A 13865-nucleotide genomic window follows, 5' to 3' on the forward strand; every position below is an offset into this window, starting at 1 on the left:
TTAGTAGAGATAGAGGTTTCTCTGTTGATGAGGCTGGTCTCCAACTCCCGACCTCAGGTGATCCACCCACCTCGGCCTCCCAAAGTGCTGTGATTGATTACAGGCGTGAGCCACGGTGTCTGGCTGATTGCAGTTTTAAAGGGCCCCAAAGAACATTGTCTCTGCTTGCCATTTATAGTCGTACTCCTTTGAAAAAGTGAATACTGTTTACCGTCAATGTCCTCCCATTAATATACAGTATATTTAAGTTGTTTTCAGCCTTATTGGCAGCTTGGCTTAATGACAGGAGCTCCACAGTTGCCCCAGCACTTAACAGTTGTTATACCCCAACTTCCCACATTGGGTGAAATCGAGATACCTGCCCTATGTCTTGTTTTTATTAATCAATTTATTCAACAGCTTATTTTTTGAGCACCAGTGTTTGCCAAGCACTGTTCTAGGTACTAGAAATACATTGGTGAATGGGTGAGGCAACAGTCCTGTTTTCATTCAGAGTTTGGTCCTTGTTAGAATCCTCTGGGATATGGGACAAGAATATAGGGAAGATGGGTGTTATTGGATGGAAGGAAGGAGGGAGGAAAGAAAGATAGCCAGTGTTCACTGACTCCACAATTCTGCCCTCATCCACTAGCCCTGAGTCTGGGAATCACAAGCTAGAAGTTTCTCACCTTTCATCTGGTATTTAATTGCTTCAAAGCTCCGACCCCCACCACCCCACCCATCACAGAAATCCAGCTTTCCTCAGGTGGACAGGGGTGCAGTTTCCTCAGTCAGCACTCACATGCCTGAAAGATCAGCTGCCTTTCTGAATCAGAGGATAACTTTGTCATTCTTTTCCAATTGAAAAAACATGACTCATCAATTGGTACAGCAGTTGGATGGCTTAAAGCCAGGCTGTGGCTCTGAACAGCCAGTTACACAATTCAGGCAGTGGAGAGAAGGCCTTGGGGGAGTGGCTGAGAAGTCCCTCGAGAGAAGAGGTTGCTGTTCACTGATGGTGGAGTGTTTTGAGAGTGGTGAAACCAAGTTATACCTTTCTTCTTTTAATGTAAGTCTCATCCAAGTCATTCTCTTTTTTTGCTTCCTTGATCTCTGGAGGAAGTGAAATTGGACATATAGAGAAGGCCAGGTAGTATAATGCAGGAAACCAACCGGAACTGTTCCTTCCTAACTATGTTGGAACATTTAAGAAAGTATAGCTCTGAGACTTCAGGAGCATTGGTAGGACCTGGGCTCAGCTGGTTGGGGCTATAAATCTGATTGACAGAACTGTTTCTTTTTGGTTTTAGACCTTCTGTGATGAAATGGAGCTTCCGAGTACCTCTGAAGAATAAATAATAGTTTGCCTGAACTTGAGCCAAAGACCTGAGGCCTTTTGGTCCAGGGAAAGATGCAGGAGTTGGGATGAAGAAACCAGAGAGTTCTGTCCTTTACCCGAGACCCATTGCTACTGAGCCTCAGTTTTGTCTTCTGTAAAATAGGGATAATTACTCTTTCACGGGATTGCTGTAAGAATTAAATGAGGTTAGAGAGGAACATCAGAGAAGCCTGCTTTCTGCACTCTGGAGAGCTATGTGAGGGTGAATCAATACATAGGGTGGCAGTAAACTTGGTGTGGTTTGGGACTTCCTAAATGGCACCAGTCACCTTTCCCCTGCTAAGCTTTCACCGGTCATGTTCAAGGGCCCTTGGGTAGTGTTGCCCAACTTTGCCTTACTCCCTTCAGGTAGGTCTCCTTGAAGCCACGCCTCTCTTCACTTTGGTTCTTGGTGTCAATGAAGAGCATTTTGAGGACAGAAAGTGGAACCAGTTCCATAGGATGGTAGATTCAGAGTCTGGGCCACCAGGGTGGGTGACGCAGTGCTGTCCCCACAGTCAAGAGACACAAAGCCTCCTTCCGATCCCGCCATGAGTTCTTATGTCACTGACCATCTGAGCCCTGCCTCCCTGAGCATGATGGAACAGACACGGATAGGTAGGGTGCTATGACTGCCTACAAACAGAGGTGTCCTGCATTGTGGGCGGAACCCCAGAGGCTCAGTCCTATCTTGTGAATTTTCAAGTGGCTCTTCTGCTGGATTTATCTGAGCTCTTGTCAGTCATTTTGTGGCATTTCTGACTCTGTTTTAGGCCAAGTGACCCTTCTCTTGTCTGGCCCTGTCTCTCTTAGCTTCAGTTTATTTTATTATTTATTTATTTAGAGAAATAATTTATTTATTTATTTATTCTTGCTTTGCTGCCCAGGCAGGAGTGCAGTGGCACAATCTCGACTCACTGCAACCTCTGCCTCCTGGGTTCAAGCGGTTCTCCTGCCTCAGCCTCCCGAGTAGCTGGTATTACAGGCATGGGCCACCATGCCCGGCTAATTTGACCTCAAGTGATCTTCCTGCCTCGGCCTCCCAAAGTGCTGGGATTACAGGTGTGGGCCATGGCAACTGGCCTACGGCACCTGGCCTATTTTGTTTTCTTAGCATACAGTTACTTGGCCAGAGCACCCACTTACCAATGGCCTGTCCCTCCCAGTGAATACTCTGTGAATACTCTATTATTCTCAGCTAATTAGTTAATGAGGTTGTAATGGGCCTGGGCTATTATTCAAATTATTGGGTTTAGGCCCTTAGGGTCCCGCCCTGTAGCTGGCTAAGGGAAGGGCAACTTTGGGGCTTTGGGCTCTGTCTAGAAGGGTGGGCCTGAGGGCCTTAGACCATTGGAATTGTGGACTGGGATTGGAGCCCAGGGTTTTGGAGCCAGAGAAGCTGGATGTGGCCTGCTGAGCTGCACAACGGTGGCCTTGACAGAGCCTGACCTCAAGACCAGGCCTGTTTCTGGAAGTGACCTTAGATGCAGAGTCACCATAGCATACAACCCCCTTTTCCTGTCACCCCGTGGCCAGAATGGGGAACTGGTCTCCGGAGGAGGGCCCTGAGAATCCCTGGGTAGCTGGGAGCAGACCATGGTGAAGGGTGAGGCAGTCAGAGGGGGCTGTAGTCAGGACTGAGGGCTCTTCTGGCCGTCTGCAGCGCCTGGCCCGTTACTGGGTCTGCAGGAACCGTCCTCCACACACGCCTGCTTCCTCCTAAGGGACCTGACTTAGGGAGGTTGGCTCTGGGTCCTGACTCCCTGTGTCCTGTTTGCCCTCTGCTATCCCCAGAGGCCAGAGATCCAATCAGAGCACCTTCCACCATTTAGGGCCAGCCTGCCTGTCTGCTTTCCAAACCTCATGCTGCTCCAGCGCTGTCCAGGAAACCTTTCCCGCCACACTGGCCTTAATGTCCCCCTGCACCCCCTGTTCCCGGCCTCCAGCGAAGGGGTCTTCCCAGACTACCCCTGGAATCCTAGCTCTGAGGTGATGGCACTGTTGATGAAAAAGCCAAACTCCGTTAAATATTGGAAGAGGTTTATTCTGAGCCAAATGTGAGGACCATGACCCGTGACATAGTCCTGGGAGGCCCTGAGAACATGTGCCCAAGGTGATTGGGTTACAGCTTGATTTTTATCCAAGTTACAGGCAAAGACATAAATTAATACATGTAAGGTATACATTGGTGGGGGCAGGGTAAAGTGGATTAAAAGATTTCCTGATTGGCAACTGGTTGAAAGAGTTGAACTTTGCCTAAAGAGTTAAAGTCAGCAGAAAGAAAAGCTTGGGGTTAAGATAAGGTGGGTTGTGGAAGCCAAGGTTCATGTTATGTAGATGAAGCCTTCAAGAGAATAGATGGTAAATGTCTCTAAGGTGTCAGACTCTTAGTTAAATCTCTCCTAGATCAGGAAAAGGCCGAGAAAGGGAAGGGAATCTCTGCAGGATATAAATTTTCCCCACAAGAGATGGCTTTGCAGGGCCATTCCAAAATATATCAAAGAAATACACTTGGTGGTAAAATACTTTGATTTCCTTTAGGGCCTGTTATCTCCCATGTGTTGTTAGACCAGAGTCAGGTTGGAGTTGGTATCTTAATTGCTGAGAGTCTGCTCTGTCAGTCTTAGTCTGTTTTAATGTTAATGCTGCTCAGTTGTGTCTAAGCTCCAAAAGGGAGAGGCTAGGCTGAGGCATGGCCCACGCCCCACTTCCTGTCATGGCCTGAACTCAGTTTTTAGGTTTCTTCGAAATCCCTTTGGCCAAGGGGGGCCCATTCAGGCAGTTTGGGGGCTTAGAATTTTAGTTTTGGTTTACAGCACTCACTCAGCAATCTGGTTTTCCTAGGGCTGGGGTTGACCTCCTTCTGGAGGCTGGTGGTAGAGTCAGGCCGCTTATCAGCCCTGGGACCTCAGGAATGTTCTTGACCTGGGTCAGCTGCCATTTCCTTATCTGTCAGGTGGAGACAATAAAACAGCACTCCTAGGGTGCTTAGGAGGACCATAAATTAGGCAATATATGTAAAGAGAATCGAGCCCATTTAACTTTTCTTGGTTTTGTTAACTTCTTTGTGCGGTGATTGTTTGAGAGCCGAGACAGCTGTGATATCACCTTCCCCAGCGTTCCCCTGATGCTCAGCCGGGCGTTCACTAGAGATTTGTTTACGTGTGAATGTGCCTGCCTAGCCCAAGTCTGTCCAAGTTTCTGGGGTGGGGCCAAGCCAGCCAGCAGCCCCCTCAGGCTCAGGCCCTACCCCACCCTACCCCACCCACTCCCAGGAGGAATCTGGCAGCCCTGAGGGATTTAACCACTTACTGACTTCAACTCTTCCTGCATACTCATTTAGGCGATGACATTCTTGGTCTGTAGGTTTAGGTGGCCATATCCACTGGGATGACAGATACCAGGTACAACATATCAGGTACAGGTACGTATCAGGCCCCGTGACAGGCGTTTACACATTCTCCATCTGAGAGGTCTGCGCATGCCTACCTGGTTAGTGGCAAATTGCGATGAGACCTTGTGGTTGTCCTGATTAGACAAGTCCCTGTCTGTGCTGCTCACACCAGACCCTCGAAGTCCTGTTGAGAAGCAGAAGTGTAGCAAGGGAGCCCTTCCCTTTTGAAGCCATTACAGTTGTACTTTTTACTGCTGAGCTGGCAGACGTTGGACTGGAACAAGGAGTGAGGGGTGGGGGCAGGGTGTTGCAGGACCCAGCCCCTGAATGTGAGCCCCTGCTTCCTGGTCCCAGTGGGTTCCTGCCACTTTCAGCTGCAGCCTTCGCCTCAAACCCGCAGCTCCGCATCCGAATCAGCCTGTCATTCCCTGCCTACAGGTTTCGATCCTACAGAGCCCTGGCTTTCTGGGCAGCATTTGATGTGAAGCGCCCTTACCACCCACTCCTTGGGGTGGACCCACCCCCGGCACCCAGGACTCCTTGCCTCCCAAGGACTGAGCCCCCTGGACTTTCCTTCCTCACTTCCTTCCTTCAAATCCATTATCAGTTTTAACTTTTGTGCTCTTCAAAGGCCTTTCGGCTGTGGTTTGAGTAAGAGAGGCTGACTTCCTGCTGCTTGCTGGGAAAGGACTCTGGCTGGGGGATAGTTGCCTGCCCATTCATCTGGCTGCCATCTGTCTCTTCAGGTGCCATGTGATTCTCCGAGGGAGCAGCTGCGTGAGTGGAGATGCTCTCGGTGGAGAATGGACTGGACCCCCAGGCTGCCATCCCGGTAGGTGGGCGAGGGAGGATCAAGGGTAGGGAAGGGCTGCAGGGGAAGGTCATTTCATCTGCTTGGCTCACTTCAAAATGAAGGGCACTGTCCTGCAAGAGAGGCCAGGCTGAGAAGAAGTTACAGCACAAGCAGGCTCCAAGGAGACCCTGTCCTTTCTAGATCACCTTATTGGTGATGAGATGGAGATTTACAAAAAGCAGTGGGAATTTAAGATCAGTAACCTGAAGACCAAGGATTTCCATTCAGCCCTTCAGGCCTCTGCCCTTAGGCCATGATTTGGTCACAGTCTGGCCAAAGCACTGAATTGGTGGGAAACAGGTATTCCCAGGCACTGGTTTGTTGTTTTAGTAATGGGGGTAAATTGGTAACTTACATGTATCTGAATGAACACTTACCATTTTCTAGGATATTCTAAATGTAATTATTTTTGAGCAGTTCACTGGAGCCCCCTAGGACCTTTTCTTGGAGAGCCCTTTGCACCCTCCTGGGCTGTCTTGGGTACTCTGGATGGAGCTCTCTGTTCCCTTGGAAAGGCAGGAAGTCAGATAGCTTTGGGGCTGGTCCCTTAGCAGCATCTTGAGGTGGCTTTTGGGGAGAAGCCAGGATTTCCCTTTCCTCCCTACTGCTGCTTCCCAGCTCAGAGAACTCTCTGCTTGAAAGAAACTATAGCCCTCAGAGATGTGCCTTTCCCCGTCCTGGCCACAGGAGAGTCCAGTTCCACCTGTTTCCCAGCTGGCTTTCATGCAGAGGCTCTTCCCTCCCCTCTGCACCCCCACTCTCCCACCCCTGGCCGAATCCCACCCCAGGACCCTTCAGAGCTAGGGCAGAACCCTGGCCAACTCAGCCTTCTAACAGCTGCATAAATTGACTCCATGAGGGTATGCGTTTCTTGAGGGTATGCCTTACTTCTCCCTGTATACCCTAACCCAACACCTAGTAGGTGCTCAGTTGAACGAAGTGTGTATGTGCTTTTTAAATATAATATACTAATAACATCTTGCATTTAAAAGAACATTTAAAATTAAACTATTTCAAGATTAAAAACTTTTGAGCTTCAAAGGATACTATCGAGAAAATGAAAAGACAACCCACAGAATGGGAGAAAATATTTGCAAATCAAATATCTGATAAGGTTCTAGTATCGAGAACATATAAAGAACACTTATAACTCAACAATAAAGAGACAAATAATCCAGTTATAAAATGAGTAAAGGATTTGAATAGACACTTCTCCAAAGAAGATACACACATGGCCAGGAAAGATGCTCATTATCATTAGACATCAGGGAAATGCACATCGAAACCACAGTGAGATACTACTTCACACCCCCTAGGATGGCGGTAATAAAAAAAGCGACAACTAGTGTTGACAAAAATGTGGAGAGGTTGGAACTCAGATATTGCTGGTGGGAATGTAAAATAGTGCAGCCACTTTGGCAAATAGTTTGGCAGTTCCTTGATAAGTTAAACATAGAATTATGTATACAATTCCACTCCTAGATATATACCCAAGAGAACTAAAAATATAAGTCCACTCAAAAACTTGTACATGGATGTTCATAGCAGCATTATTGATAATAGCAAAAGAGTAGAAACAACCCAAATGTCTATTAACTGATGAATGGATGAATAAAATGTGGTAAAATTCTGGCAATGAAAAGGGATGAAGTCCTGATACATGCTACAACATGGTGGAAAATATTATGCTAAGTGAAAGAAGTCAGATTCAAAGGGTCATATGTTGTGTTCATATCTATTCATGTGAGATGTACAAAATACGAAAAACCACAGAAACAGAAAATAGGTTAGTGACTTCATTCACTTCCTATTCCCCTTTCTCCCAGCCCCTGGCAATCACTAATATATCAGTATTTCTTTTTGGGGTGATGAAAATCTTTTTTCTTTTTCTTTTCTTTTTTTTTTTTTCCAGTCTCACTCTGCCGCCCAGGCTGGAGTGCAGTGGCACAATCTTGACTCACCACGAACTCCACCTCCCGAGTTCAAGCGATTCTCATGCCTCAGCCTCCCAAGTAGCTGGGATTATGGGTGCACACCACCACGCCTGGCTAATTTTTGTATTTTTAGTAGAGACAGGGTTTCACCATGTTGGCCAGGCTGGTCTCGAACTCCTGACCTCAGGTGATCCACTTGTCTTGGCCTCCTGAAGTGCTGGGATTACAGACGTGAACCACCATGCCCAGCCAGAAAAATCTTCTAAAATTAGATAGTGATGATGGTTGCACAATTGTGTTAATAGACTAGAAGCAATTGAACTGTACACTTTAAATGGGTGTATTTTATGGTATATGAATTATATCTCATTAAAGCTGTTATATTTTTTCAAATTTAACTTTTCAAAGAATGTTAACATAGTTTTGACTGAAATCAAAATAAAAGATTAAAATATGTATCCATAATCCTATCACCCAACAATTCAAACCAGTTTTTCTTTAATCCCTTCCAGTCCTTTTCCAAACACTTATGTGATTTTCACATACTTATAATTATGCTCAGTTTTTACTGTATATTTCCAAAAGACTATGTACATTTTGTGGTGTCTTCATTTAACAAACATTTATTATTTCTATGTGCCAGGCACAGTGCCAAGTGTTGACACAAGGATGAATAAAACACTAGTCTTAGTGCCACACTCAGCTTATATATATATATATATATTTTTTTTTTTTTTTTTTTTTGAGATGGAGTCTCACTCTGCCACCCAGGCTGTAGTGTAGTGGTACGATTTTGGCTCACTACAACCTCCGCCTCCTGGGTTTAAGTGATTCTCCTGCCTCAGCCTCCTAAGTAGCTGGGATTACAGGCGCTCATCACCACACCTGGCTAATTTTTGCATTTTTAGTAGAGACAGGGTTTCACCATGTTTGCCAGGCTGATCTCAAACTCCTCACCTCAAGTGATCCATCTGCCTTGGCCTCCCAAAGTGTTGGGATTACAGGCGTGAGCCACCGCACCCAGCCTCTTTTTAGAATTTATCTAGTAGGCGTTCTGGTTTTTACCAGAAACCACTTCCCTGAAAGAAAAAAAAAAGGTAGTCCTGTCCTCAGGAGAATCCTCATATTACTATAGATCAGAAAGTATTATTTCCACTTTAACAGATGAGGAAATTGGGGCTCAAAGAAGTTAAGTGGAAGGTCTAAGGAGGCCCGTCTGGTTACTGACAGCTAGGACTGAGCTTTGTCCTCTGGCTTCCAGGCCCAGGATCTTTCTTTTTTTTTTTTCTTTCTTTTTTTGAGACAAGGTCTTGCTGTGTCGCCCAGGCTGGAGTACAGTGGTGTGATCATAGTTCACTGCAGCCTTGAACTCCTGGACTCAAGCAGTCCTCCTGCCTCTGACCTCCCAAAGTTCTAGGATTACGGGCTTGAGCCACCACGCCCAGCCTAGGATCTTTCTTAACGTAAACCATGCTCCTGTTCTCATGTTTTTATTACTCTAAAGCAGTGTGGGTGTTTTTTGTTTGTTTGTTTGTTTTTGCCTCTTGGCTTATTGATTCTCTCTTTTTTTTTTTTTTAACTTTCTTTTTTTTTTTTTTTTTTGAGACGGAGTCTTGCTCTGTCACCCAGGCTGGAGTGCAGTGGCCGGATCTCAGCTCACTGCAAGCTCCGTCTCCTGGGTTTATGCCATTCTCCTGCCTCAGCCTCCCGAGTAGCTGGGACTACAGGCGCCCGCCACCTCGCCCGGCTAGTTTTTTTTTTTTTTTTTGTATTTTTTAGTAGAGACGGGGTTTCACCGTATTAGCCAGGATGGTCTCGATCTCCTGACCTCGGGATCCGCCCGTCTCAGCCTCCCAAAGTGCTGGGATTACAGGCTTGAGCCACCGCGCCCAGCTTAACTTCCTTTTTTTTTTTTTTTTTTTTTTTTTGGGACGGAGTCTCGCTCTGTCGCCCAGGCTGGAGTGCAGTGGCCAGATCTCGGCTCACTGCAAGCTCCGCCTCCCGGGTTCACGCCATTCTCCTGCCTCAGCCTCCCAAGTAGCTGGGACTACAGGCGCCCACCACCTCGCCCAGCTAGTTTTTTTTGTATTTTTTTAGTAGAGATGGGGTTTCACCGTGTTAGCCAGGATGGTCTCGATCTCCTGACCTCGTGATCCACCCGTCTCGGCCTCGCAAAGTGCTGGGATTACAGGCTTGAGCCACCACGCCCGGCCGGCTTATTGATTCTCTACAGAAACTTGTCCATGTGAAAAAGGTGGGAAGCCCCACCCTTGTTCTAGATGGATTTACCCAAGCTCCCATCACTGCAGCTATGATGGGGCCAATATTTAAACACAAGATTATGTGACTCTAAGTTCACTTAAGTTTGGTCTAAAAAACAAAGTTGTCTGCACTGAAGGACATGCAAAACCAACAATAGCAGTGATTATCTCTGGGTAGTGTGTGATTTTCCTTTTCTTCTCTATGCTTTATCTTTCTTTGCTATAGTTAACAATGTGCTAATTTTACAGAAGAAATCTACAGACACACCCATAGATGTGTGTGCATGTGGTTGCACATGTATTTGGCATCAGGCAAAGGATTACACTCTAGGGACTCTCCATAGCATTTTCCGCTAAAGGCCTGTGTTCTGTGTGATGCTGCCCAGGTCATCAAGAAGAAGCTGGTGGGATCCGTGAAGGCCTTGCAGAAGCAGTACGTGTCCCTGGACACAGTGGTCACTAGTGAAGACGGAGATGCCAACACCATGTGCAGCGCCCTGGAGGCTGTGTTTATCCATGGACTGCACGCCAAGCACATCCGAGCTGAGGCTGGAGGAAAAAGGAAGAAAAGTGCCCACCAGAAGCCTCTGCCCCAGCCTGTCTTCTGGCCCCTCCTGAAAGCTGTCACCCACAAGTGAGATTTAGCTGGAGAGGTTTTGCTTTGGGGAGGAGCAGCAGAGTATGGGACACTTAGCTTTTCCTCCCCAGCTGTTCAGGAAGCCAACAGAAGTGCCCTGTGTTCTAGCATAGAGATAGGGTGAGGTAGGGGTTGAAAGTGTTTTCTAGAGAGGCTTATCTCTAGACCAAGCTTCCCAGCCAGCGTGCCAGCAGATCTTGAGACCCTCAGCACTCAGGCAAGAGCCTGTGGTTGCTTTGAGCCCTGGGACTGGTCGCCTTTAGCAGGAACAGCCTTTTTTGCCACACCGGGGCAGAGTTATATAGTTACAACAGAGGTTGTGTGCCCTGCAAAGCCTAAAGTATTTACTATCTGGCCCTTTACAGAAAATGTTTGCTGACCTTGCCTTAGATTATTCGAACATCTGAGTTGTAAATCTGTTTTTTTTTTTTTTTTTTTGGGACGGAGTTTCACTCTGTTACCCAGGCTGGAGTGCAATGGTGCGATCTCGGCTCACTGGCACCTCTGCCTCCCAGGTTGAATAAATTCTCCTGCCTCAGCCTCCTGAGTGGCTGGGATTACAGGCACGCACCACCATGCCCAGCTAATTTTTTCATTTTTAGTAGAGACGGGGGTTTCACTATGTTGATCAGGCTGGTCTCGAACTCCTGACCTTATGATCCGCCCACCTCGGCCTCCGAAAATGCTGGGATTATAGGCGTGAGCCACCGCACCCGGCCATAAATGTTATCTCTTAAGGAGGTATGGGGTTATTTTTATTAAAGAGTGGAATCAGGAAGAGCATATGAATATTCACCCTGAGACACTTATCTCTTGTGTCTGGACTTTTGAGCAAGTAGCTGGCACTGTGCCTCTAAGGACTACTAAATGTCACCTTCAGCCCAAAGAAGCCTTGTCAGTCTCTGATCTTCCTTTCCATGCCGACTGCCACTGCCCTGTCTCACGTTTTTACTTCTTTCCTGGGTGACGCTGGCTTTCTATTTGTCCCCCTTACCTCACTCTGTCTTTCCTTGAGTCCGTCATCTGGTCAACATTTACTGAGGTGAAGCTCCCTGGAGCTTACTCACTGAGCCTAGTAGAATGCGATCTGCATTCCCATGGGGGAGATAAACCCACGCTAGGTACTGTGGTAGCTCAGAGGAGGGGCATGTACATCAGACCGAGGCATTCTGGGACTGAGTCTGGTACACCTGGGGTCTGATCTCCTTATGCAGAACATCTACCCTGCAGTCTGCATGATTGTGGTCAAGTCACTTTTCTAAACAAAGATCTGTAGCCCACAGGCTCCCAGATGCCAGCCTGGAGACTGATTCACTAGGTTGAGGCCCCAGAACTTGTATCCTGCTCAAGTTCCCCAGGGGATTCTGGTGCATGGCTGGGTGTGGAGCCATTGCCCCGTGTTGCCTTATTGGTTTGATATTCAAGACTCTCTTTCCTGGCCTTGCAACCAAACTACCCACTCTTCCGCCACATGCTGTAATTGGAGCTCTCCCCAGTCATCTTACAGGGTTGTTGATTTCCTGCCCTTTATGCCTTTTTTCATCAGTCCCTTGTGCCTGAGGGCAGGGACCATGTCTTTACCCTGCATCTTTACTGCTGCAAGGACTTTGCACTTAGGGAGCTCTGACAGCATGCCTTGGATGAGCAGATGATGTCAGGGGCCCAGTGGTAGTCGGAATGAACTTGGAAATTATCTTTCACGATTCCAATCTCAAAAGGTTGGGGGTTATAGCTTAATATTTCCTTTAAACACTTTTCCTTTAAAACTATATATATATCCTAGGCTGGAGCAGTGGTGCAATCTTGGCTCATTGCAACTTCTGCTTCCCAGACTCAAGCTATCCTCCCACCTCAACCTCCTGAGTAGCGGGGTAGCTTGGACTACATCTACAAGCCACCACATCTGGCTATGTTGTTGTTGTTGTTGTTGTTGTAGAGACGGAGTTTCGTCCTGTTGCCCAGGCTGGTCTCGAACTCCTGAGCTCAAGTGATCCGCCTGCCTTGGCCTCCCAAGTGTTGGGATTACAGGCCTGAGCCACCACATCTGGCCTAAAACACTATTACCAAATATTTTTGCATGCCTTTATCTATTTGCAGTGGTTATTCCTGGTTCCTGCTAACCAGTGGATAAAAGCACATCTCTGTGATTTGGGGTGGTTTCTTGAAACGTGTCTGTTCTCCCTTCCCAGACACATCATCTCAGAGTTGGAGCACCTGACGTTTGTTAACACAGATGTGGGCCGCTGCCGGGCATGGCTGCGGCTGGCCCTGAACGACGGCCTGATGGAGTGCTATCTGAAGCTGCTGCTGCAGGAGCAGGCCCGCCTGCGCGAGTACTACCAGCCCACCGCCCTGCTCCGGGATGCCGAGGAGGGCGAGTTCCTCCTTAGCTTCCTGCAGGGCCTCACGTCCTTGTCCTTCGAACTCTCCTACAAGTCTGCCATCTTAAATGAATGGACGCTAACCCCACTGGCCCTGTCTGGGCTTTGCCCGCTCTCTGAGCTGGACCCTCTCTCTACCTCTGGTGCAGAACTACAGCGGAAGGAGTCTCTAGATTCCATTTCCCATTCCTCAGGCTCTGAGGACATCGAAGTCCATCACTCGGGCCATAAGATCCGGAGGAACCAGAAGCTGACTGCCTCCTCCCTCAGCCTGGACACGGCCAGTTCATCCCAGCTGTCCTGCAGCCTAAACTCTGATAGCTGCTTACTCCAAGAGAATGGCTCCAAGAGTCCGGACCATTGCGAGGAGCCCATGTCCTACGACTCAGACCTGGGCACAGCAAATGCTGAGGACTCAGACCGGTCTCTGCAAGAGTGAGTACCCTGCCCCCACTCCTTCCCATTTTCTCTCCTCCCTCCTTTCTTTCCTCTCCTCCTCCCTTTCTTCCTATGGCATGTGATTGCCTGTTACTGAACTCTATTAGTAATTAAAGAAAGCCAAGGGAGACATCGACTTCTCCAGGGACTGGAATCACTGGGAGCTGTAGCAGGCAATACAGGCATAGTGGAGAAAGTGGACTTAGAACAGCTTAGAGCTGGTTTGGGCTCCAGCTCTGCCCTGGTGACAGGGCTGGGTGCGGTTCATGCCTGAAATCCCAGCACTTGGGAGGTTGCGGCAGGAGGATTGCTTGAGCCCAGGAGTTCAAGGCCAGCCTGGGCAATGTAGCAAGATCCCACCTCTAAATTAAAAAAAAAAAAAAACTAAAACTAAAAACAAACAACAACAACAAACCAAGTTACTTAGTCTCTACAAGGCACAGTGTAAAATATTGTTGTCTTCATCTAGAAGGAAGGAAACTAATAGATCAGAGCACATTTAAAACTTCCAACAAATAGATGAAACATAATGCATAAGGGTGTGACTTCACAGAAGACCTCCTGGGGGACACAGGACCTGAGTGCTGCATGCAGGAGGTGGTGGACAGCT

The 13865-nt window shown here is 47.7% G+C and overlaps 1 protein-coding gene across 1 annotated transcript in view; it reads left to right on the top strand.

Moving 5' to 3' along the window:
* PLEKHM1 (pleckstrin homology and RUN domain containing M1) overlaps window positions 1–13865 on the top strand; it is a 56255-nt gene that overhangs the window by 1973 nt on the left and 40417 nt on the right. Inside the window, exons 2-4 of the mRNA XM_008012309.3 lie at window positions 5498–5583; window positions 10186–10433; window positions 12626–13252. Coding sequence (XP_008010500.1) covers window positions 5539–5583; window positions 10186–10433; window positions 12626–13252 — 920 coding nt within the window. The 5' untranslated portion in view covers window positions 5498–5538. The remainder of the gene's footprint in view (window positions 1–5497; window positions 5584–10185; window positions 10434–12625; window positions 13253–13865) is intronic.

Source organism: Chlorocebus sabaeus, chromosome 16 (genome assembly GCF_047675955.1).
Source record: "Chlorocebus sabaeus isolate Y175 chromosome 16, mChlSab1.0.hap1, whole genome shotgun sequence".
NCBI classification, from domain to species: domain Eukaryota; kingdom Metazoa; phylum Chordata; class Mammalia; order Primates; family Cercopithecidae; genus Chlorocebus; species Chlorocebus sabaeus.